Consider the following 26798-nt stretch of genomic DNA (forward strand, 5'->3'; position numbering starts at 1 on the left):
AGCTGTTGGAAGAATCAAATGTGAAAATGTGTATAATGCTTATAAGGCACAGTAGATGATTCGGGAGTAGCCTCCTATCTGAAAGAAGAAATGTGTGTGTCCTATTTATGTCTTGCCAGAATGTGAGCTAGCCAGAAGTTTGACTGATGCCTCGTTGGTATTCCCCAGCAGATTTCTAGAATCTTTTATGATAGACCCTCTGCATACCACCAGTTGTACATGCTTTGATGTGATTTTTGCCGGTCTGTCTCTGAACTTGCTCTGTGCTTCCAGTGAAATTCTATTGATTCTAACATCTCAGGAGTTATGTATTCCTAAAGGGCCAGGTGTGTGTAAAGCTATTTAAAAACTTCGCAATGCATAAGAAACACAGAGTACACCTGAACCCAGAGTCGGGGACGGAGGGTGAAGAATATTCCTATTGGAATATTCTGTCAGTTGTTGGGATTTATCAATGGTTCCATTCCCCCGCCCCCGCCGCCATTTCAGTGTCTTTAACAACTAAATGACATGTTTTTCAGAAATATGCAACACATATTTCTGCTTTTTTTTACTTTCTCCCAGTCTTTCAAAGAGTTTTCTTCCTAGTCAGCACTGTGCAAATGTTCAGACAGACTGCAACTCTACGTCAGGTTGCAGTCATTTGGACAGGTTCATTTATGAAGCGATAAGTCCATTTTCTTTTCTCAATGGGCAGTTAGACATTTAAAAAAAATCAGCAGCACACCTCACAGATTTTGGCTGCGTACATGTTGACAAAGTTCATAGATTAAAAGGAAAAGTATGCTTTAAAAAGTATTCTTCCTTTTCAAAATTAAAATCCTCCAATAATTGAAAAGTATGCAGAGACAAAGATAATGGTTAATTATAGACCATACAGTCTGAGAAAAAGCAGTGTTGCTCGTGTAAGCATCTCTCGAGAGAGTTCTACTTCCCACTGACACAATGTGGGGTTTCATGTAAAGAAATAGGGTGTTTAGATACTTCTAGGGGAAAAAAATGATAATTGCCTACCACAGGGCCTGTGGTCGGATTTTCCAATGTCTTATTAGTTAAGGTATTTTAAATACTTTTGTGGAGATCAATGTGTCTTTAGGGATTGAAAATAGAAGCAATGGCTGGAATGTTTTTGGATGAAATTTATTTTACGAGGTCTTCAAACACTAACCTTCCTCTTCCCGCTTCGTTCTATTCATTTTCTCATTCCACACCCCTTGTATTTCTGAGTCAATGTATGCTTCTCAGCTTTGTAAGAGTTTATGAGGCCTTCCATACGTGTTGGTTGAAAATTGATGCACTTCTCGACATCAGAGAGGGCAATATGGGAGGGCTCCACTGTGAGCTGAGCCCCACGTCCGGCAGGTCAACAAGGACAGTTTATAGCTGGTGCTTTTTCTCTTTTTATCGCCTCCCTCCCTCCTTCCTTCTCAATTCCTCTGCATGGCTACCCCATCTCCACGGAGAGGTAAAAACATTATACTTTGACAGAGTGAATTGAGTGACCAAGCTAAGCTATCAGGGCATGAGAAGACAGGAGGAACTTTGTACTGTGCATTTCCTACGAAAGGCAGATAAAAATCTGGGTCAGGCTGCCCCGGACAGTCTGTGCTCAGACAGGAAAAGAGAACAATGCCATACTGTGATGACAGCTGTTTTGGGACACACTGCTACAGGCCAAACCAGCAAATCTCTACCCAAAGTGGTCTCTCATCCTAGGACCTCCCTTCACTCTTTCCCTAGGGTTTTAACTTTAACATCATTCTAATATTCTAAGATATTCTAATATTCTAGTATTCTAACATCATTCACAATCTAATATGTGAAAAAGGATAGTCCATCTCACCCTGTAAATCATTATTTCAGATTCTTAACCAGATTATCTTTGATTTTAGGCACAATGTGCCAATTTGTAGATGTTTTGCTGTTGGATTAAATGTTGTACTTTTGCTTTTGAGAGCTTTATATCTTTTCTTGCTTCCTTTGTTGGTGCCTGCAGCTATAGGAAATCTAATTAAACCAGGCTAGTTTCAGAGCCATGGCAACCAGTCAGGATGTGCGCTAGCACATGTTCCTGCAAGGGTCACATTTTACTTAAACTTCAGTGAATCTATCTAATGGTCAAGAACTATCAGATAGTTCTTGTGTACTCTTTTTATCCATGACTTCAATCTTGAGATCATATAAAGCAGCATCTATGATGTTGACACCAGGTCCCTTTAGGGGACTTTGTCAGTGTTCTAGACATCCAGCATGGGGTGTGCAGGACACATCTGCTCCCTGTAGTGAGCTTACAAGATGACATGGGCCTGAGCTGGGGGAGGAAGACAGTGCAGCCAAGCCAAGCTTGGAGTCTAGATTACTGCATGAAAATTCTCACTTGAATGAGTGTATTTGCAGTTTGGATGTAGTTTGCATTCCTCACTCTGGATAGCAGTGTTTAACGTGGCCTCATGGGCTCAAAAGACAAAAATCTACAATTCCATTTTGGATGGGAAACTACAAGTGTGTCTTCCCTAAGTTCTTAGGTTCAGCATCTAACATAAAATACTGACAAACAAACTCTGTATTATCCGCTTGACATTGTGTCACGAATATTTTTACAATTCACATATATTATACTCTGGTTTCTCTTCAGATCGTATAAATATTTCGCCTTTTACAATTTGCATATATTATATAATTCATGTTAGGTAATGCATATTATCATATGCATTATATGACTATATGCATTATATAATATATATTTAAAACACAAATTATAAATATATTAAATCAATTAAATTGTATATATTAAAATCATACATTTATATGTGAATTGTAAACATATTAATATATTTATAATATATACCTATATTTTATTTTATATTATACATTTGTTTTTTTTTTAAAGATTTATTTTTATTATTTTTTCATTGGAAAGGCGGATATACAGAGAGGAGAGACAGAGAGGAAGATCTTCCGTCCGATGATTCACTCCCCAAGTGAGCGCAATGGCCGATACTATGCCGATCCGAAGCCAGGAGCCTCTTCCGGGTCTCCCACGCGGGCACAGGGTCCCAAAGCTTTGGGCCGTCCTCGACTGCTTTCCCGGGCCACAGGCAGGGAGCTGGAAGGGAAGCGGGGCTGCCGGGATTAGAACCGGCGGCCATATGGGATCCCGGGCGTGCAAGGTGAGGACCTTTAACCACTTGCGCCACCGCTCTGGGCCCTATACATTTGTTTTGTTATGCATTATCTTATGTTAATAGATTATGTGTGCATGACACACATATATATATATAAAGCAACCAGAGTTAAACACTACTCACTTCCTTTATAATCCTATACATTTTTTGCTGCTCATTTAAAAACATGGTTCTGATTCAAGAGGTTGATGGTAAAGAAGACTCAAGTCATTCACTGACCAAGAGGGATTAGACGTTTTCAGTGTACTAAAGTGTGTGTCTGGGTTGGGAAGAACTTACCACCAGTCAACCGTGTTGTGGCACAGAAAGCAAAGCAGCTGCTTGCAATGCCTGCTTTTGTATTGGAGTATTGGTCACCCCACTTTGTGCTAATTCATCCAGGGAGGCAGCAGATGGTTCATGTTTTGGGCCTCTGCTGTGCATGAGGGACATCCACATGGAGTCCCAGGCTCCCGGGCTTTCCAGGATAGAGCCTGGTTGATGCAGGGATTTGGGGCGTGAAGGAGCAGATGGAAGACATCTCTCTGCTTTTCAAGCAAGGTGTAAATACAGTAACATTAAAATGTCTACTTTCCAGTTACCGTGTCCACCACCATGTGTGTCTATTTTCCATGGTGTGTGTGTGTGTGTCTGTGGAAAGTCTCATTAGTGTCTGCCTCATTTAATCAATTATTTCTCCCCTCACCAATGTAACGTTAAAGTACTAAGCTCTACACAACAGAAGGGAAATAGCAGTAGACAAAACAGCCATGGGCAGGAGGCGGATGTCTAAAGAAAGAAGCATAAGGTCAACAGGGAGGTTGACAGGAGTGCTACAAAAGTGAGAGCAGGAAGCTAAAGTATGAGGGTTCAGGAAAAATTGGCTGAAGGAATGGAGGTGCCAGAGAAAACACGTGATGTGTCAGAGATCACGAGGCTGGCCAGACACATCCTGAAACTCTACACAGAGCGTCACTGTTCCCTGCTCTCATGCTGCGAGCTGGCCCACCTGCCAGCCCGTCGGCAAAGGTCACTGTTGTGCGACAGGCCTGCACACCACACTGTCATTCCTCTCTCCTTAGCAGCTGGCTTGCCCTGGCTTGAAAAGACAAGTTTGTATGGAAACAACCTAGAATTAAAATCACTCCAGGGATCTCTGCAGTAAAAGGAACACCCCCAAGGCCAAAGAAATCATGCTTTATTGGATTTACAAGGCGTAAAATATTTGTAGTTCCTTAGACATTTGTATTGCTATAAAATTAGACTTTATCATATAATTATTAATGGTTTGAAGAGAAATAAACAGTATAAACAAAATATGGCCTATACTATGAAAATGTAAACTACATAAATCAAAATCATAAAACAATTATTCAATACCCAGAGGCCTACTTAGTATATACATAATCAATGGCTTATATACATGCTCAATAAAAGCCCCACAAAACTATCATTTTGAAGTCAAATATGAAAATAAATCTTTATCTTTAACCTCAATTTTATCTTCAGCAAGAGGGCTGTGCAACTTGGGTTTATGCAAATCACATGTAGTATTAAATAATCGAATGTCATATCTGTCATATAAAGCAGCGCATGGAAAAAAATAAATTATGAAAACGCACAGGGCTTGAAGTTAACAGTGAAAAATATCTCCTCATCTGACACGATTTCCTATAATGAAATTAAAATATTATCCAATGTGTCAGGATACATAAAAAAGAGAATATTATAATTTTAAAAGCTCTCAAAGGAAAAATAGAGACAAGGTGCGTTACTTCTGTAAGAATATGCAAATATTTCAAATAAAGTCTATGATAAAAGCATTAACTGTTCTTACCAAAACACATTTTAAATTTGATGCCTCTATGAAATAAAAAACAATAATCATGATCTCCCAGCAATGCAGCAAAGAGCTTTAAGTAGTTTTTCTTGAGACTGCTAACAAAAGTTATAATTCGAGATTTCAGAGCCAAAAAATTGATCCAGATATCTAGGTTAAAAGAGGCCTAATTTGTTTGTCAGTGGTCCCTATGAGATCTCATTGATTTGGCTGTACTGGGGGTGCAATGCAGAGACACAAACACCAGAATAATATTTCTACATTAGGAATACTCATATTCACAAACTGTAGGACAAATACAAAGAGACACTTTGGAGAAAATAAATAAAAATAACGGAATAAAACATACACTATTACAGTTCTGTGTAGCTGCACCAAACACGTGTCACATTTATCAACATGTACATACCAGGTCTCCTCTCACCTGGGCTCAAGACAAGCCCGAGACAGACAATGATTATTTCATCAAGCCAGTCACCCACACTGTCATGTTCCCTTTGACAATGCTCTGTAAGCACAGAATTCTTTTTAGATAAAGAGCTGCTCTTTTTCTCTGGAACCAAAGCATATGAACTAAGGAACAGGAATTCATGGTAGCATTATTGAGGAGTAGTTTCAAGTTTTCAATAATAAAAATAGTAAATAGTTCAACAAGGAGAGTCACATTTTTATAAGTCAGTGTTGTGGCCATTTAAAATCTTTGTGTAAAATGTATCTTGATCACTTTTTTTTTTATTTTTTACAAAAGATTTTTTTAATGGGAAGGCAGATTTACAGAAAGGAGAGACAGAGAGGAAGTACTTCCATCTGCTGGTTCACGTCTCACATGGTCACAATGCCCAGAGCTGGGCCGATCCCCAGCCAGGAACCAAGAGCCTCCATCCTCTGCTGCTTTCCCAGGCAACAAGCAGGGAGCTGGATGGGAAGTAGAGCACCCAGGAAAAAAAGAACTGGCACCCATATGGGCTCCTTGTGCTTGGAAGTGGAGGATTAGTCAGCTAAGCCAATGAACCAGACCCCAGTCCCAGGCATTTTTTTTTTAAGGCAGAGTCAGTAGGGAGAAGAGAGAAACAGAATATTTTCCTTCTTCAAATAGTTGCAATGGCTGGGGCTGAACTGGTCCAAAGCCAGGAGCCTGGAACTCCTGCAGTTCTGGCTGTCTTCTGCTGCCTTCCTGGATACATCAGCAGGGATCCAGGATTGAAGTGGAACAGCCAGAAGCCAAACCAGCACCCATACAGGATGTCAGCACTGCAGGTGGAGGCTTAGCTTGCCACACCAACGCACTGGCCCTTAACTTTCCATTAAAAAAAAAAAAATGAAGCTTAAGCCATTTGATGATTAAGGCATAAAAAAAAAAACCCTCACTATATGATATTAATTCAACAAAAGACATTAGCTTATATAATTAATACCATCTAAGTTTTAAATTGGCTCGAATCTCCTGTTGTAAATAACTTTGGTTGTTTCAGATCACTGGAAATCAAGTCACTGGCTGTTAGAAACATGTCTGTGGGGAGTTTGGGAGGTGGTGCGCATCCTAGGACAGCAAGACCTCCCAGGTCATTGAGAATGAGTCACTAGTCATGTAAAATTACAGGCTACATGCTGTGGTTTGGATGCCAGTTTGGGTGCTCCATAAAGGATCATGTATTAAAGACATGGTCCTCGGAGAAGTACTATTCAGAATCACTAAAACCATGAAGAAGTGGGTTCTAATCAGAGATACTAGTTCACTAATGGTAGGCCTTGGGAAGATAACTTTTGGCTAGTTATAAAGGCTGGAGTTGAGCCTGGCCACTCTAATTTTTCCCTTGACTCGCATGAGATCATTATTTCTTCCATACATTTCTACTCCGCAGTCAACAGGATGCCCTATTCAGAAGCCAAACCGGCAGAGCCACCTGAGCTTGGACATGCATCTCCAGAAGATTTAAGGAGAACAACACTGGTGACTAGGGAGGCAGGAGTATCGCATTCGGTGGAAGATCACCCATTGAAATCTTGAGAACGTTTGGAATAACAATGAATATTGTCACCTGTCAAAAGGCGACATCATTTTAAGCGTTGATATTTTCTAAGTGAGGTGGCAATTCACATTCTGTAAAGCTTACACTTTCAGAATATGCAATTCATTGGCCTTCACTGCATTCAAAAAGTTATGTGACTTTTACCACTATTCAGATTCTAGAATATATCCACTAGTTGTCACTCTTGGTTCTGTCATTTTTTCAGCCCCTAGCAACCAATGTCTGTTATACACACACATATACATATACACATTTTTTAAGAAAGATAACTTTCCTAGGCATTGCTTATTGCATTACATGTTCTCACTAGAATTTAAACACTATGTAAGCCATGGATTTCATACATCTGTGACATTAGAAAATACCCTTTCTAAATAGAACTACTTCTGTGTCAAATATATTTTCTTTATGTATATAAAAATATTTTTTCTGCTTCCAGTGGAACCTAAAACATTCTTTTTCTCTACTAAATTCCTATTTCAGAAGAAAGACCCATACAGAGATCCTAAAAAATAAATAAATAAATCAGGAAGAATTAGTCCTGTAGAAACTTTGATTCTTGAGCTTCTTCCTGTGGCTTGAAGTTTTAGAGAACTTTGGAGAGGCTGAGGCCTTCAGAGATAAGCTAACTGATCCGCAGATGTCAGCTAGGGATAGGTCCAGGATCACGAGGCTAGTTAACAGCAGGGCTGGGATGAGAACTCCCTTTGACCGCTGCCCTAGTATCAAACATTTTAACTGAGCATGGTCTTAGGTTACCAACAGTGTCAGCAATCACACCAATTTGATTATCCCATTATGCTTCTCCTAAAGCTTTGATCTGTGCATGTGAGCTTTCTAATCACATTAAAATACGTACACATATTTTATAAGACTCTGTAAGGACAAGTCTATTTAACCAGAAGATCCAAACGGTCCATTGAGGTATAGCAAAAAGCCAAGGTCGCAGACAAATCCAAGGGCCTGGTTCTCATTTCCCGGTTTCTCTCTCTCTTTGCAGGACCGCATCAGGAGGATGCTCCACTCACTGAAGATTCAAACCCATCACAGCAGGCAGGAATGACAACTTCACATCCCAAGGCCATTCAGCATTTAACCACTACAACAATTCTTCATCTGCACTGACTTTTTGGAACTGTTTCCAGTCAGGTTGGTAATGGATTTGCTATCCTCCTCCTCAGTTCGTTTTTTCACTTCCCTGGAAGAGGGAAAAGAGAGTGAGAAAGGGTTTAAAACCACACTAAGCCACCATCAGCTCTGTAGATACAAAAGTAAGTGTAGCAATGTCGAGTGCTGGCTTGAACTAAAGGCTGTATGGGTGTTACCTAACCTATGCTTCACAAGAACCACATGGCTTTATTGTGCTTAATTTCATACATAAGGAAATGAAGGTAAAAGAGGTTGACTTTTCTTTAATGCAGAAATGGGATGCACTTGTTTTAAGTATCAGCCCCTATCACAAAGTCAATGCTCACACAGGTGCACATGCACACTCTCTCCACTTTGGCTCTTTTCTGACAATACAAGCTGCTGTATAGTCTGCCCTATACATAGCTCATTTCTTAACACATCAGATCGTGCCTTCCATCTCCAAGCAAATCTCACTGTTGTTAACAATGTTTTAAAGATTTTTATCGTAAAGGCAGATTTACTGAGAGAAGGAGATACAAAAAGATTTTCCCTCTGCTGGTTCACTCCCCAAGTGGCTGCAATAGCCAGAGCTGAACTGATCCAAAGCCAGAAGCCAGGGGCTTCTTCTGGGTCTCCCACATGGTTGCAGGGTCCCATGGCTTTGGGCCATCCTCTATTACCTTCCCAGGCCACAAGCAGGAAGCTGGGTGGGAAGTGGAGCAGCTGGGGCAAGAACTGGTACCCACATGGAATCCCGGCACATGCAAGGCAAGGATTTAGCTACTAGGCCATTGTGCTGGGCCCAGCAATGGCAGTTATTAAAATCATGCACTACTTACACAATAAAGAAAAAAGGATAGGTAAAATTAGGGGATGGTACCTTCCTTTTGTCTCCCTTAAGTTTCTTGTTTTATTTAAAGTTAGAGTGAAGAACAGAGAGAGACAGGATCTTCTAGCTGCTGCTTCACTTTCCAAATGTCTGCAATGGCCATAGCTGGGCTGATCTTAAATTGGGAGCCAGGAGCTTCTTCAAGGTCTCCCACGTGGATGCAGGGGTCCAAGGAATTGGTCAATCCTTTGCTACTTTCCCAGGAAATCAGGAAGTGGAGCATCTGGGAAACAAACTGATGGCATTATGGAATGCCAGTACCAGCGGGCCTCCAGAAAAATTAGCTTTTGATGCCAAGGTGCTAGCCCTGCTGAACTAACATTTAAGGCAATCCTGACAAACAGAAGTCTCTCATTCTTTAACATCTTAAAAACTCCGAAGCAAAGATCCTTCCAAATGTTGCCCAGAAGATGCCTGTGGAATGGGAAGACGCTGAAGTCCCACCTTAGACATGAATGGCCATCCCATGGAGAGATAAAGTATTACACCATAACCCTAATGGTCTCAAGCAATGCTCCCCTCGTCAGTGGCTGCTGTTCCTCCATCATGAGGAGTCCTGCCCTTCTCTACTCTGACAGCACTCAGCTTGCTGAGAACAATCTGCAAGTCATGCAGTGACTGCCAAGCCCAGGCACCATTTCTGACCATTTCAATTTCCTTTTGCTGGCTTCAGCTGCCTTTGAAGAAATCCAGATTCCTCAATGGACAAAGGCCCTCGAACGGCAGTAGAGAATTTGATGCAACATGGGTAGAACCTATGGGAAGAGGAGTACCCTGGAGTTGGGCATCCAGTCCGAGTCCCAATCTCTGTGCCATCTGACCACATGTCAGATAATAGTTGAGGAAGCTTCCAGCTAACAACCAGCAAATTCTATCTGGAAGATACTTTAAAATATTGGGGAGGACACAGTAGCAGGGCAAATAAAGCCTGCCTAAGGATTGACATTCCATCAGGACCCTGGGTTAAGTCCTGGCTGCTCCACTTCCGATCCAACTCGCTGCTAATGTGCCTGGGAAAGCAGCAGAGGATGGTGGTCCAAGTGCTTGGGTCCCTGCACGTACTGGGAGGCCCAACTGAAGCTCCTGGCTTCAGACTGGCACAGCTACTGTTACCAAGGCACTTGGGGCATGAACCATCGGTTGAAATATCAAGCTCTCTCCCCAACTCTCTAAATAAGTAAATCTTTTTAAAAAGAAACTGTTTTAAGCAACTAAGTTTATGAATATGCAGCAGGAAACTTGGGACTCCTGGGAATCTGCCTATTTACAGTATAACAATGCTGTTGGACAGAAACACAATTTTTTAAGGTTTTTTTATTTGAAAGGCAAATTTTACAGAGACTGAAGGAGAGATAAGAGACAAGGTCTTAATTCACTGATTTCCCAGGCCATAAACAGGGAGCTGAACTGGAAATGGAGCAGCTGGGACACAAACTGATGCCCATATAGGATGCCGGTGCCACAGGGTAGAGGATTAGCCTGTGTGACCATGATGCCGGCCCCATGTAAATTGGGGTGCCTGGCCCCAAACCTTTACCCCACACCACTCAATGCCATGTCTGTGTCCCCTGCTTAGGTGATGACATGGTGTAGTTACTCAACAAAATGTTTCATCGCTACCAATGTGATCTGAAATATGTCGCTTTGCATTTTATAGCCACACTAAGTTGAGAAATACACAAATTTCAATATTGTAATACTTCAAACCCAGCAAATATATTTCAAAATGTAATCAATTATTTTTAATGAGTATGTAATGTATATACTATGTTCAAATCCCAGTTTATATTGAAGATATTCAGTACAACTGACCACAGCAGGGTCTCCAAAGACCAGAGAGAATGGTTTTGGAACTGGATCTCTGATTGCCTTAAAGGGACCATGCAGTTTTGGGTGGATTAAAGAAACTACACGCTAGATGAAATGTAAGTAATATCATTTTTTTCCTCCATGATGTCTGCTCCAGGTTTGTTAATGTCTCTATTACCTCTGCTTAGCATCTTCATAGTCCCATGTGGAGTTACCAAGAGAATAAAAGACAGGATTTGAGCATTAACATCAGCAGAAAAAAATGAAAAGCTTATGGAAAATGCTCATTATCTTTTATTTGTATTTTCCTGCAATCTTTCATATAAATACTCCTAAGGTATGTTGTTGGAAAAAAAGCCATTGGATTTCCCTGAAGCAAGAATCGCAGGCTGTTGTATGAGAAGGGTATGATTATTATACGCATTTTACAGATAATTAGGGATGAGAATGCTTCATTTTTGTACTAAACTGACACGTGGCCTGACTTTGTATTTGCCTCTAATATCCGGCCACTGATAAATGCCTTTTGAACGGAGCCTAATACAAAAAGTTTAAAGCCTCTGATTCTGGTGTTGACTCCTATATCAATGGAAACAATCTTTCAGCCTAGCAAGGAAGTGGCACTTCTGGGAGAAACTTTACCTGGGATTGAGTTTTCCAAGAAAGAGCCGAGCGGTTCAGTTTGTTAACCAAACACTTATGTCCTCTATTCAAAAATCAACTCACTTCCTGTCAATGCAAACCTGTGCATTCGTTAGTCTAAGTTTGCTGACATTTCTTGGCATAGAAGGAACAGAAATTTAAATCAATAATCTGCAAGTTTTATAATGTAACTTTCCAATGATTATAGGACTTTAAAAATTGATCATTTTGTCCACAAATACTATAACATTTCCATTTAGGGTGTGGTTATGTTGACAAGCATCTCCAAAGGCAGAAAATATTTTCATATGTCTGCTTTATTTCTACATTTAACAATATTTATATAACCAGAGGCTTGAAATCAGGCCATAAAACAATAATAAAAAAATAATGTGCTACGATAAATGATTCACAAGTTCAATTTCTTTGTCTAAGGCTTAAAAATAACTAACCTGACACTACTCGGCTGAAATGACCTTGTTATCTAAACACCTTTGCACACCAGTTGGTGTAAGTAAATAAAAGTTAGTGTCTTAGCCTCTCCAACAGGGCTGATGTCAGGCTGATCAAACAAACCACACAGAAGGAAGGCACAGGCAGTTTAGGCCACTCCCAACTTTATGATATAATAAAGAATCGATTCTGCAGTATGGGTGGGGCTGGAACACTCTGGAGCCATTTAACCTTCTTGTGATCTCCTAAGACAACCGAATAGCAAGCAATCAGTATGTTATTTAATGGAGTACAGGCTAGAACAGAAACGATCTTCAGAAAGCATGCCAGGATAGTGCTGCCTTGAGGATTTATGGATAGGCTTCACATATTTGGACAGACCCTTGTGGGAGACCCAATGGAGCAGTTCTAGTGATGACTAAAGAGATGATTTACATGTTAGTCATTTCACCCACCTGAGAATCTATCTTGGGGTTTCAGACTCTTCACTATGACACAATATGACTACAGGTGTCCAAGAGAAAAACAGGAAGCAATTTATGCCCTCATCCTCATTTTTAAGGTATAGAGACTGACCTCAGGAAGGACCCAGGCTATGCAGCAACTTCCTCCTCCCATAACCTTAGGATAACATCTACAGTTCTCTACCAGGTTGAAGCCTTAGGTATGGGGAAGAGTGAGCCAGAACTAAGCCCACTTTGCCCAATTGAAGGCTGCCTTGAATCAGGCTCTCATGCTAGGGTTATCAAACCCAGTCCTTAAAAATGGATGCGACTTAAGCCTGCCAGCTGCTGCCCAAGGGAATCTCCATGACATGCTTCAAATAGAAAGATAAGAACACATATCCAACATTTTTTGGATGAGGTCAGACAACTCTGGATCCAGGTCAAACAGGGTTGGAATTTCTGGCCCAGCAGTGGGTCATGGTAACCCTGGCTGTTCTGTTTCTTTGGATCCCATACTCTGATTCTCTTAACATCATTTATCTTTAATGAAGCAGTTTATTTTTGTCTCTAACAAAGCAAAATCGGTCCAGCTCCAGATGACTGTGAGCCATAGCTTCCAATCTATCCCATCGCCCAATGGGACCCGTCCTCCTGACCCTGCAGGTTAAGCTTTTCCAAGGTCATCTTCAAACATTACAGGACAGACACCAAGAGAACAAAACTCACCAGGAGCTCTGTGCTCTCATGTCAGCTTGATGGCCCATTCTACCCCCTTATGATTACAGGTTACCTCTCTTGAAGGGAGAGTGTTAAGGTAGCTAGGTGTGCATAAAAAGGGTTGAAGAAATTCTTGAAGAAAATTGGAATTTCTTTTGTTCTGTGGAATGATGAAAAATACTCAAGTCTTGAAAAGCGGATCAGCATTTATACATCAAAAGTCTTGCTCTGATTGGATCAACTTGTTGGGTGGGTTCCAGCCATCTCCTGAGGACAGCTTGGGGGACCCTTCCAACTCCTTCATAAAGGGGGCTACAAAGTTAATTATGAAGCTCCCAGGGGAATTCCAGGAATTATAGGATGCCCCCCTAACCCAGTGATATCACAGATGGGGCCAAGGTAGGAGGAATGGAGGACCCATAATTTAACCCAACCTGAATACAGACAAGGTTGTCGGTTCTTTACTAAGATGTCCTCTTTGCTCCCTGACCTGCCAGGTGTACACTCTTCATTAAACTTTGCTAACACAATGAAAGGAAGAAAGAAGAGGAGGAGGAGAGGGAGAGGGAAGGAAGGAAGAAGGGAAAAGGGAGGGAAACTGCATAGATTTCACCTTTTTTCATCAAAATAAAGTTAACTTTGCATTCCATTTTCTGAGAACATCTGAAGTCCCTTCATCATCAGAATCAGACCGTCACAAAAGATCTGAGATAATTTTATTCACCCCCTTTTCCTCATATATTACAAGATAGACAGGAGAGTTTCAAGACTTCTTAACTGTTTAAGGAGAAGACTCAAGAAATTCCAATCTCTTTATATTGCAACTATTAAATATTATGGACCACAGTAAGTTATCAGTATATAAAAGGGCTTCCAAAAAGGTTGTAGGACAAAATTTGCAATGTTTATTTTAATACAAAGATATCTAAAACCCATAAATATGAGGGTTTTTCAAAAAGTTCATAAAAATTGGTTCTATAAAAAGACTACGCAGGCATTCGAGACTGTTTTGCAACAAAATAAACTTTTGATTTTTTTCACAACTATTTTGAAGCATTCTGCCTTGTGCAATATCAAGCTCGTAACTTAAACACTTGAGACCAGAAGTGCTTCACATGTCTTAGCCCAGCACCAGCTGAGCATCACTAATCCACAAAGCAAAACTCCAAAAAAGCTTCTAAAAGTTATTTGAGAGAGAGAGAGAGAGAAAACTCTTACCAACTGGGTCACCCCCACAAGTTTATGTAATAGCCAGTACTGAACAAAGCTGAAGCCAAGAGCCAGAACTCAGTCCAGTGCTACCACATGGGTGGCACGAATCCAACCACTTGAGCCAAACGCAGCTTGTTTGGTTAAAATCATTGGTCTTCCCTATGAACTGAAAACCTGCAGAATCTGTTATCTGATTCACCATACAGACTCATGAAACTTCATGGTTTTTTTTTTTTGTCCCCCCAAATAAGCTTGTTTTTTCATTCCACTTGACACAAACTTGTTTTAAAACAAGTTTTGTTCATTTTATTTGAATGTCGGAGTGACAGAAAGAAAAGTCTTCCATTCACTAGTTCACTCTCCACATGGCCTCAGTAGCTGGAATGCGACGACACAGACTTGGGTACCAGGGTCTTCTTCCAGGTCTCCCACATGGAAGGACTGAGGGCCTGAACCATCCTCCACTGCCTTCTCAGGCCAGAGTCAGGAAGTGGGATCAGAGTGGGGTAGCTGGGATTCAAACCGGGGTCCAGAAGAGATTTTGGTACTGGATATAGAGGACTAGCCACTACGCTGGTCCCTTCCCACAAAATTCTTAAAGCACCCCCATATATAGGTTTTACTTGGGTACATTTTTACTAATGATATTAGTTCATGATTTCCTTCCTAATTACAGGTCAAAGAACTTGTAGTTATTTGAATCTGTATATTTGCCTTTTTTCCCTTCTGTTACAAGAGGTAAGCTCTTCCTGCTTTAAACAGGAGCAACGGACAGTGTTGTTGGGGGAGGAAGGGAGATGGCATATTTCTTGGACTGATGTCAAGGGGAAAAACGTTCAGAGACAAGTTTGCATGAGGCTCAGGTCTTCTTCCAAGTCCTGCCACGAATAACAGCAAGGAGGTCACCTGAAGTCCTGACACTTGTCTCCTGCTTGTCTCAAGTTAGGGCAACAGTCCACCCTGAGGTTCTAGTTCAAACATTGCAACAGAACACTCGTCTATTCAGCACTATAAATGCCAAGGCATTACTTCAAAACCAGCATTCAAAATACAGTAACCGTCAAGGTTTACTAGCTGCGTAGGTCAAGGGTCCCAAAAAGAATCTTGCCAAATCTCACAAATACTCAAGGGTGTAATTGTACATTAAAAATTACGCTTTTGCTTTGTCTGCAAATAGAGATTGTTGTCACAAACGTTGTTAATGCCTACTTGGAATTTTTTCCCTTTTGTGTTTTGAAAATTAAATTCCTGTAGGCCAGCTGAGAATTTGCTGCAGAAGACTAAGCAAAATAGATGAATTTAACAGCTATCATTGTCATTTCTTAATAGTACTTCAGGAATTAAATATTTGGAGCCTGACATGATGGCCCAGTGGTTAAATCCTCTCCTTGGGCTTCAGTTCTTACCCCAGGTGCTCCACTTCCCATCCAGCTCCCTGCCTGGGGTCTGGGAAGGCAGCAGAGGATGGCCCAAAGTGTTAGGATTCTGTACCCATGTGGGAGACCCAGAAGAAACTCCTGGCTCCTGGCTTTGGATCAGTTCACCTCCAGCCATTACAGCCACTTGGGGAGTGAACCAGCAGATGGAAGATTTTTTTGTATCTCCTTCTCTCAGTAAATCTGCCTCTACAATAAAAAATAAATCTTTGAAAAATGAATATTTATATCCAAGTTCTTAAATGATGTCATTTGTATTATAATTCATATCAAAAACCATTACTATTAACACTAGACGTCAGCCTAATAGCTTCCTAGGCACTAATCATTCTGACACTTGCACACTGTCCCACTATTTTTTCAACCTGGGAACATGTTATCATAAATAGCTATATTCATAGTCTCTTGTGTTTAAAATCTAGTTCTTAAAAAAATCAGTGCTGTAAGTCAACACTTAGCTTTGTTATGACATGCCCAACCATGTCAGTGGCACCTCGGCTGGACCTGCTGTGCTTGGCAATGAAGCAGCTTTGCTAACGTTCACAGAGGTCAGGAAGCATCACACCCGCGTCTATCTGCTTCACGACTGAAGCAAATGGCATTTCCCACCGGATGTGAGTACTTCAAAAGTTTACCAAAAGCAAGTTCACAGATTGTGGTATTAAAAGATAAGCTGATTTTAGGGTGAAAACTTTGATATCAAAGTCATCGAAAAATTCACACACAATACATTGTATAAAAACACTGTGAATTTTAAAAATTGCACTAAAGTCATTTCTTTGGGGCCTAGGGTAGTAACCTAGTGGCTAAATTCTTGTCTTGCATACCCTGGGATCCCATAGGGGCACCGGTTCATTTCACAGCTACTCCACTTCCCATTTAGCTCCCTGCTTGTGGCCTGGGAAAGCAATAGAGGAAGGCCAAAAGCCTTGGGACCCTGCATCCAGGTAGGACCTGGACGAAGTTCCTGGCTCCTTGTTTTGGATCTGTTGAGCTCTGGCCACTGTGGCCACTTGGGGAGTGAGCCAGAGGACAGAAGATCTTTCTATCTCCTTCTCTGTGTGTATCTGCCTTTCCAATAAAAATTTTTAAAATCTTTAAAAACTCATTTAGTTGAAAGACAGATTGAAAGCAAAGAAAATCGGATGTACAAAGGACTGATCTTCCATCTCGTGGCTCACTCCCCCAAATTGCCATATGATTTAGGGCATTAGCATGAAGTTGGCAAGTGGGAGCAAAGTGAGGATTCGAACCCATGTGCCCCCATCATGACAAATGGCATGTTAACTGTTGTGCTGGATGCCTGTTGCTAGTTTTATCTTTTAACTCCTTTTCTTATTGATTTTTTAAGTGTCTGTATATTCTACCTACATATCAGATTTGACATTTGTACTACCTATGGGTAAACTCAATCTCCTATCCGATTTTCCAAATACAAAGCCAACTGTTACCGAGCAAGATGGAGAACAGCTTCCACTACATTGGAACCATCTTTGGCACTTGTTTCACAGAATAAGGCACCATAGGTCTGTAGAAAAGAAATACACACATAATTAAACTTGGATTTCCTGTCATTTCTAGTAGATAAAATGAAGTAAAAATATGTTTCCTTGAGCATATTAAGAGTAACTAATAGGGAAGAAATTCAGAGTTTCAATATTTAAATAAGAATCTTTGGATGTAGGCATCCCAGGAATAGTTTCTAAAGTCCTTCATTTTACATTAAAATCATGCAGATTGTATGTTTCAAGTTTTTAATCTCCAGCAATCATACCAGTGCTATTAAATGTCATCCGATAATTTCAAGGAGATAAGAAGAAAATGGCTAAAGGTCCTCACTGAAGAATGAAGACAGGTTGCAGTATGCATCTCTACTCCTGAATAAGAGACTCCCAATGAACCTGTTAAACACACACTGACAACAGAATACTCGACTCTCTACTATTACCCTTACCTACAATGCCATGATATACTTAAACAGCAGCATGTGGGGTTTGTGGCTGTTGCAGAAGGACACTATACTACTGTGATAATATGGAGGGAATCGGTGAGGGAGAGAGGAAGGGGAAGTGGAGGGGAGAATCCTTATAAAACCGTTTCATGGAAAATAATAATCATATTAATAAAAGTAAAATGTCTACCAAAGAGACTTTGTGTTTGCTCTTGGCAGCAGTCCAGGAATATTCTCCTTTACACCATCATTTTTCTACCAGAATCGGTCAGCCCTGTCACACTAAAACTAGCATGCATTTTCTACTCTTCTTATCCAACCTTCTGGAAGCCATGATTATGTTACTGATCAGATCACTCTCCTGCTTCAAATCTCTCACCGACTCTTGGATCCTCCCGAGATGACGTTCAACCGATCGTCTGTTTGTGTAAGGACACATGCCTCATCGAACACGGCAGAGGGGCCTGTAAGGATCTCTTGGGCCAAGGCAGGCAAACGTGAAAAGCCACCAACTCTAGGAACTAGAGTTCTATAGCAATGTAATGGCTTCTATAGGAAGTTCTATAGCAAGCCAATTATGCTCCTGTAGTCCCTGCCAATTCAGACTCACCCTCATGCTTACCATGGCCAGTTTCTCTCCAAAGTACCCCGAGATACACTTTTGCCCCTCTGCAGAAGCGGAGTCACGAAGGTCGGCCTTGTTTCCCACCAACATGATAGGGATCGTCTCACGGGCTGCATCCTTCCCCAAAGGAAAAAAAAAAGACAAGAAAGCATCCAACATAAGCCAAGTGAAGATAACAATGAGAGTGGTATGAGCTGTGGCAGTTGCCATTTTCCAACCGTTTCTTGTACGCCAAATGATGTATTTGCTACTCTGAAGTAAATGTGTCATGTAAATGTGTACACTTTCATCATGTTCATAATTATTGTCTTATTTCAGTAAAATCAAGTATATTATGTATCCTTCTCAAAGTCTTGTTGTCTACTGTGATAGTATGATTGTTAATATTGAAGGTTGTATCTTTAATTCTCAGACTATCTTAAGCAATTGACACCCCCATTTACAGGTTAGGAAATGGAAACTTACAGAGATTAAATAGAAAGGTGTGAGGGCAGGGACCCAATTCCATGCTAACTTCATAATCCTTGCTACTAGACAAGGTTTCGTCCTTATGCTAATGACGAGAATAGGCCCTGGGACAGTCAAATTTGTGCATAGGAAATGTGTATTTGCTGATTTCTAATTTTTAGCCCCAATGTTACAAATCAATATAAATCAAAGAAATATGACCACAAAGTTCCATTTGGCTGTGGTTCTCACATAATTTTTTTAATTTTTAAAAAAAGATTATTTTTATTGGAAAGGCAAATTTACTGAGATAAGGAGATACAGAGAGCAAGATCTTCTGTCCACTGGTTCACTTCCCTAGTGGCTGCAATGGCTGGAACCAAGCCAATCCAAAGCCAGGATCTTCTTCTGGGTCTCCCACTCAGGGACAACGTCTCAAGGCTTTGGGCCATCCTCTACTGCTGTGCCAGACCAAAAGCAGGGAGCTGGATGAGAAGTGGAACAGCCAGGACACAAACCAGCTTCCATATAGGATCCCAGGGCATGCCAAGTAAGGATTTAGCCATTAGACCATCACAGCAGACTCCTCACATAATTTTCTATTTCAATGGTGTTTACAAGTCAACCTTTTTATCCCAAGTACAAAAGACACAAATACTTTTTCTACTAGTATGAAATAAAAACAGTTAAAAGTTCAGTTCCTAGCTCCCGGCTTCATACTGGTTCAGCCCTGCTTAACAAAAAGCAGCAGAGAGGATGGTCTGAAGCGTTGGGACACCGCATCTACATGGGAAACCCATAAGAAGCTCCTGGCTTCTGGCAACTCCGGTCACGTTGGCCATTTGGGCAGTGAACCAGCAGATGGGAAGCCTTCTATTTCTCCTTCTGTCTGCAAAATCTGCCTGTCAAACAAAAATGAATAAATCTTTTAAAAATTGAAGGGGTTAAAAAGGGTATGACCCACCTCTGCAGGCATTTATGAGAAGATGCCCTGAGTGGCACAGTAGAAAAACCTAGTTCCTAGATGTGAGGGGTGACCCCGACACACACATGAGAACTACTTTCACGGCATCTATAGACAGTGTTCATTCAAGGTTGGAACTACCCCCTGATGCTGGATCAAGAAATGAGGCTTTAAAATGAAATTGACATGGCAGCATGTCTCTTCAGTGTTCAACAAAAGCAGAAGTAAACGAGGGAAGGGAATGAGAGGCTCTCCCAAAAATTCACCCATTAAGATGTTTATTAGATAATGGTAGATAGGAAACTTTTAGACACCAAATGCTGCACTAAGAAGCATAATGATACACTTAAAAAACTGAATGATGGACTTACTACAATAGTCTTTCAACAACAGTTACAGTAGAGGGGAAGGCAGTGTGGAGAGGTAAGGAGAGAGTGGAAGAGGAATTCCCTGAGCTTATGGAACTGTGCCATAATTCAACAGAAACCAAAAAGCATGTTCATTCCCTGTGTTCTTTGGTGATCTCCCTCAGGATTCAAGGCAGGGTACCACAGAGGAAACTCACTCAAAGAAGCAAAGAATAGGAGCCACTAAATGACTTTCCTAGCTCACGTAGGTAGTACTAGCACCTTTCTCTTCATGTCATGAGTAACAACTGCTTGATGAGCTACTCTTACTTCTGTTTGTTGCTTTTCATCTGTATTCCTCATTACAAGCTCCATAAAACTAGGGCTCTTGTGTTTTATCAACAGCTCAAAGAGGACATGCAAGGGAGTTACTCAAAAAAATATTTTTCATACGTAAGAGGAAGAGATCTTCACAGTCACCACTCAATTTCTACAATACTTTTCAATCAACCAATTATTCATCACAGTAAGTAAATGGCCGTAATTTTAATGTAACCATAATTCCACTGTAAGACTTTGCAACCCAGTTGCTTTGATCAAAGTGACTTCCAGGTTAATGTTGAGAACACGGAAGCAGCAGAATTTGGATGTCAGCACACATGCATGTCCAGGTGGTGTTTCATCTATAATTCCACCAAGCGTGGAAGCCCCTCTGTGCATCCAACACTACTACATATTAGCCACACCACCTCACTGTTCACAAAATCTTGTTCTGTATAGGTAACATGTGTTTGTATCTGCTCACAACAGAGTGATGAGCTGATTTACAACAGAAAAGACAAGTTTTACCCCCAGAAGCTCCTTCAGCAGTGAATCTCGGGGGAGGGGGAGGGAACTTGCACAATTCCTTAGAAAGGAGCCAAAATGCTAAGTGCCTTTGGAAATGCATCACCATTTTGATTTCTTACCTCAATCATGCCCACCCACTCTCGTACGTTAAGAAAGCTTTTCTCACATGTGACATCGTACAGCAGCAAAACGCCATCTGCTCTTCTGAAGTAAGACTTGGCAATGCTTCTGAATCTGTGCCACAGAGAAGGATACAAAACCACTTCAGCAGGACCCTTGGACCATGCCCCACATCGGGGACCTGGGATGGGTGGGAGGCTGAGTGGGACTTCTCCCTCTATCTCTCCCCTTACCCCAGATACAGAAAAAATAATAATAATGTGAAAACAACGGATTTACCCACTTTTCTGCAGCCCTTGACCCTTTGTGCCCTAATTAACTATACAAAGATTATCAAAATAAAATGATTACAAAAAAAGGAGCTGTGCCTAACCATGCCCATGGGAAATGAGTGTGAGGTAAGGTTTGCTTTTTAACCATACATGAATCGGTGGCTACGCTTATGTCTCTACGTTGAACCAAGGTGAGCTGAGGGAGCCTCCTCTCCATCATTTATAGTTGCGCAGCTAAGGAGACCACACCACATTCCTGCATTTGGAAGTGCTGTCTCATCTAAATTAGTAAAGAGCATTCTTTTCACACCAAGAAGATATCAGCTCAAAGGAACCATGAACATCTTTTGACACAACTGACAGAAGTGAAGAAGAGAATGTGCATAAATGCCAATGTTCATGGAATTCTAATACACAAATACAAGGATTAAAACATACTGTTTTATGGAATGATTTAGTGCAACACACCAAGCACCCTGCAGGGCCTACACGCACAAAGCTAAGCAGAACTGGGAAAGTTCTTCAAGCACTTGCCTCTCCTGACCAGCCGTGTCCCAGAGTTGTAAAACTGTTCGTTCTCCATCTACAATCAGAGTTTTCATTTGGAAATCAACTCCTGAGAAGGAATATGAGAGAAAAAGAGGCAAATGATTTCATGGGATTGTACAATCAAGCAACCCTTAGTTGAGACAAAGAGGAATAACTATGACCTTGAGGGAAATTAATCTTTAAATGAGGTGAAGATACACCTTGTATAATTTGGTTAAAATGCTGGGGGGGGGGGGGAGGGGCGCAGATTTGGTCCAGGGACAAAGGGAAACTTTATTTTTCTAGATGATTAGAGAAAAACTCAGAGAGATGTGTATGTGTGCAAACATGCAAGAACATATATGTACAGATCCTGCATGTATAAGGACACATCAAAAAACTGCAGAAAGTAGAGTTAAAATATAGATTTATATGGGTACAATTTTTACATACATACAGATGAGGAGTCTTAAAAAGTTCCTGAAAATTTGATGAAGAAAATCCATTCATGGATTTTAAAATTTCCCAGCACCAAAATAAACTGATGTTCTTTCACAAACTTTCAGAAGTATCCTTGTGTGTGTGTGTGTGTGTGTGTGTGTGTGTGTGTGTAGGCAAATCTGTGTGTCTGTGCATATATGTGAATGTAACTTTGTAAATGCACTCGTATGTATGCTATAGTTTTAGCAATCAGATCATATACTGTGGTCTTTGTAGATATTTAGTTGACGTGAACTTTTAGCCGTTTTAATTGGAAGGGTGCTATCAGAGAACCATACATTTACATAGACATCCATCATAAAAAGTGCAATCAAAATATCTCCAGGAAAGTAAGGGAAATAAATGATAATCTGCATACATTAAACTTCTTTTACCGATTATTACACAAATACGTGGAATCAAAATTCTCACTCCTGTTCTGCTGTGAAGATGGATCAGGCATTCAGCTGTGACTTTGATCCTAACTATAAATTGGCCATAAATACTGTCACTTTGTCATCAAATGGTACCTTATCAGAAAGGTTTTCCTCGGTTACCCTGCGTAAAAGTTATATCCATCTCATTTTTTTAATTGTTTCATATGGGAGTAGGTTCCTTAAAAGGACAAATTTATACAGATGCTCACTCGCACTCACACACACACACACACACAGATTGAGAGAAATCTATATTCTGCATTAGAATCCATTAATTCAAGGCCAATCTAAAGATACCTTTTCCTATTATTTGTTGGAATAGCATACCCAGAGTGGCACTGATATTTCCTCGAAATTCATTCTTGCAAAGTCTCATGAGGAAACTGGACTTCCCCACGGCAGCATCTCCAGCCAGCACAATCTTGTAAGCCTTCTGTGCGCCAGGGAAGTTGGGGCTGTCATTTTCCGTGTCTGTCTATGGGGAAAAAGCCACAGTGAGACAAAACCGGTGCCAATTCCCTTCCTAAAACACAATATGGCAAAGTCAAGGAAGTGTCCTTGAGTGTCTCAGAGACTACCTACAGGAGCTGAAAGTGCCGAGATAGGCTTTCTTGCTGAACTAACAATGCTGCCTTCATTCACAGACCCTTGGGACTTCCAGTCTAAGACAGAAGCCACATCTTCTGAACCGTAGGTTTCTTCATCCCTTATATCAGGAACCTATTTTCAAAAGATCAACAGTGCAAAAGTCAAAGAAAACCACACAGCTGAGCCAAGAGTCATTATTACAACAGAACAGAGTTACAAGGAGATTCTTGGTGGAGACAACATTTTGACTTCAGTTCCTTTGTATAACATTCCTAAGACAGACAGAACTATGTCAGAAGATTTCAATGAAGGATAAGGGCTGTGACAGCACTGGGTTCCAGAGCTTACGTCTGTGTCGGAAGCATCACCCGCCAAGCTCTCCTGTGCCCCGTGTGACCTCTTAAATTCCTGCTGGGGCTTGTATTCCACCTCCGAGTCATACTCGTTGGGATCCCTCAGGGTCGACAAGCCACTGTCGAAGCAGCTCTCGGGCAGACTGTCCACTTCACAACTCCTCCTGTGCATGGGATCACAGAGGGCCAACGGGTCACAGTCCTCATCCACATAGAAGGAGCGGGATGACCTGAAAACACAGGAGGAAGGGGCTTGACCTAAGGGCTCGGAGAGCTCAGCGCTGCACACAAGACTGCACAGACGGAATCAAGATCCGCATGCGCACGCTTGCAGAGAGCCGTGAGGAAGTCCACACAAAAGCAACGGGGGCAGTCACATGTTTCAAGCAACACCAGAATTTCTATGCAAGAATCCATTCACACATTGGTTCTCCAGTCAAGCATTTTGGAAATGGGGCTAATTTTTAAAGCTCAACTTGATGTCCTCATTTAAAGACGATCAAAATGCAAGTACAACCTCAAGTTTTATTAAGAAAAATCTACATGGAGCACATGAGTCATTGTATGTTAATGGTAAGTCACAACACATTCTGATTCATGTGTTAAGAAGATCTCTACCTAAAGGGCAGGTTAAGAACCCAGGTGGGGAAAGGCAACCAGGACGATTTAAGACTTAAGGTTCTTGGATTTGAGTAATGGCTACTCACCTATGTCTTAACAGCTGCCTTCATCAAACACTTAAACGGATGACACATATGAAGACATTTTTTTTTTCAGGTTGCACAAGAGAAAACAGAGTCAGGGCCAGTAATGTGGTAATAGGCTAATCCTCTGCCTGCAGCACCAGTATCCCATATGCTGTTGGTTTGTGTCCAGGCTGCTCTGCTTCTGAACCGGCTTCCAGGTTCACGAAGGCTTAGCTCAAGTCCTTGGGCCACTGCACCCAGGTAGAAAGAAGCTCCTGGCCTCTGGCTTTGAATTGGTTCAGCTGCAGCCTTCGCAACCTTCTGGGGAGTGAACGAGCAGATGGAAGATCTCTCCCTCTCTCTGTCCCTCTCCCTCTTCTGTTATTCTGCCTTTCAAACAAAATCTTTTAAAAAGAAAGTAAGAAATAGAGCCAATGGTAAACTTGTCTGGAGATCATAAGTCTTGGTCAGCAATGTTATGTACTTGAAAAATAAAGTTACTGAGGGAGAGGGGAAGACAGACATACACACACAGAGAGAGAGAGAGAGAGAGAGAGAGAGAGAGAGAATATCTTCCAATCTTCCACCTGCTGGTCACTGCCTAAACAGCTGTAACTGTTGGGGCTGGAGCAGCTGAAGTCAGGAGTTTTCATTCTTTCTGGGTTTTCCATGCATGTGGCAGGGTCTCAAGTGCTGGGCCACCTGCCAGTGTTGTTTCTCAGGCTGTTTGCAGCAAGCTGAAGCAGAAGTGGTATAGCTGGGATACAAACCAGCACCTACATGGGATGCAGGCATGGAGGGGTAGCTTTACCTGCTGCTCTACAACACCCACCCCTAGCTACTTGTATTTTTAATGAAGAGTGAAGGAAACGTGAGATCCTGTGTTGAGGGATCACCCCCACAAATATCTGAGTCTAAATTTAAAATATAGGGACAACTTGACCTTGTCCAACTCAAACACATATCTTTTTGTTAAACCATTCAGCTCTACCCTGGGAACACTTCCTTTACTATCATTGAAACATGTAAAAATATAAAATAAGTTATATTTCTGATAAGAGATCTTAAAAGCAGCAGATTTTTCAAGTTATGATCAAATAAAGCTGTCAAGCACGAAAATTAAATGTATAAGATCCTTCTAAGCTTCTATAGTACCACCAAAACTGTACCAAACTATCCAGCCCTTAGCAAGGAACAGACCACGGCAGCCTCTGGCTATGGTGGGAAACAATAAGCTAGCTCCCTGCACCTCTGGGGAACTGGTATTGGGATAACCGCCCTTCACCTTGACCTCCGAGAACCTTGCAGTCCTATATTTACAAGCCTTGCTTTCTTTAAGAGAAAAATTTTTTAAAAAATGATGAAATTTTAAAGGGATTCTGAGTTATGTATCTGCCTATTTGCTTAGAACTGATTAACAGTCCAGAAAAATAGATTCACACAGATGTATGTTTAAAAACCGATACTACTCAATATCAGGATATTTAGTTGACTATAAAATCAGGAAGTGATCAAAATGCTTTACTCAACAGCTCAATGAGGTATACCATCTTGTATCTGCAGAATATTTTCTTAGGCATGATCACCAGTAAGTCTTGCTTTCTTGAATGGCAGGCTGACCGTTTGCCTGCCACAGGGAATTCATGGCACTCTTATACCAGCTGACCCAAATGAAAAGTGGCTAAGCATACAGTCATAACATTGCAAAGACACAGAGAACTGGAAACCTTTTGTTCTTGACTTCACTTCTGTTCGTAAACTTGGAAATCTTCCAAGATTCACTTTTTAAATAGCAACTCTAGACATATGTGTACACACACACCGAGCAGCAGTCTTCGTGCCTTTATGAGTAGGTCATAAATAATAGCTCTACTCTTTCACTTGATTTCAGTAAGTTAGACTAAATTCTAATGTTTGTTCATTTTTGTGCTTCCTTCAGTGTTGTAGCTTACAAACACCCACTAGCAACATTTCTGTTTCAAGGGTTTTATTTCTCTGGGACACAGCTCACATGAACTCTTAAACATTTACCAATCACAACAGTTTCAACATGCTACAATGCATGAGTTCCAGCATCATATACGGTAGGTCCATGGTTTTCCCTAAAATAGCTCTTAATCTACTTCCTGTAAAATGTAACAGGGGGTAAAGCAATGAGGAATATTGTACCAAACCACGTCAGAACAGCGTTAAAACCTTACCAACTTCAAAGGATTTTACTTTTAATAGGATTCATGTTTCAGAACTTTAAAGTGAGTTTCAAGAAAACAGAAATTACAGCCCCCAAATACATTACACTGCTTGAATTCATCTAAAAGGAAATATACTTTCTTTTTACTTTTGATCTAGGTTTCAAATTCAGCAACAAAATGCAGATGTTGA

The 26798-nt window shown here is 41.0% G+C and overlaps 1 protein-coding gene across 1 annotated transcript in view; it reads right to left on the reverse strand.

Annotated features, from left to right (window-relative positions):
• Positions 1 to 8126: 8126 nt before the first annotated feature.
• RASEF (RAS and EF-hand domain containing) overlaps positions 8127 to 26798 on the reverse strand; it is a 41976-nt gene continuing 23304 nt past the window's right edge. Inside the window, exons 10-17 of the mRNA XM_040988732.1 lie at positions 23726 to 23960; positions 23372 to 23509; positions 23117 to 23264; positions 21879 to 21960; positions 21072 to 21186; positions 18343 to 18462; positions 17221 to 17297; positions 8127 to 8232 (exon numbers count right to left, since the gene is read on the reverse strand). Coding sequence (XP_040844666.1) covers positions 8127 to 8232; positions 17221 to 17297; positions 18343 to 18462; positions 21072 to 21186; positions 21879 to 21960; positions 23117 to 23264; positions 23372 to 23509; positions 23726 to 23960 — 1021 coding nt within the window. The remainder of the gene's footprint in view (positions 8233 to 17220; positions 17298 to 18342; positions 18463 to 21071; positions 21187 to 21878; positions 21961 to 23116; positions 23265 to 23371; positions 23510 to 23725; positions 23961 to 26798) is intronic.

This window comes from Ochotona curzoniae, unplaced genomic scaffold (assembly GCF_017591425.1).
Source record: "Ochotona curzoniae isolate NIBS_2020 unplaced genomic scaffold, NIBS_Ocur_1.0 contig_50, whole genome shotgun sequence".
Taxonomy (NCBI): Eukaryota; Metazoa; Chordata; class Mammalia; order Lagomorpha; family Ochotonidae; genus Ochotona; species Ochotona curzoniae.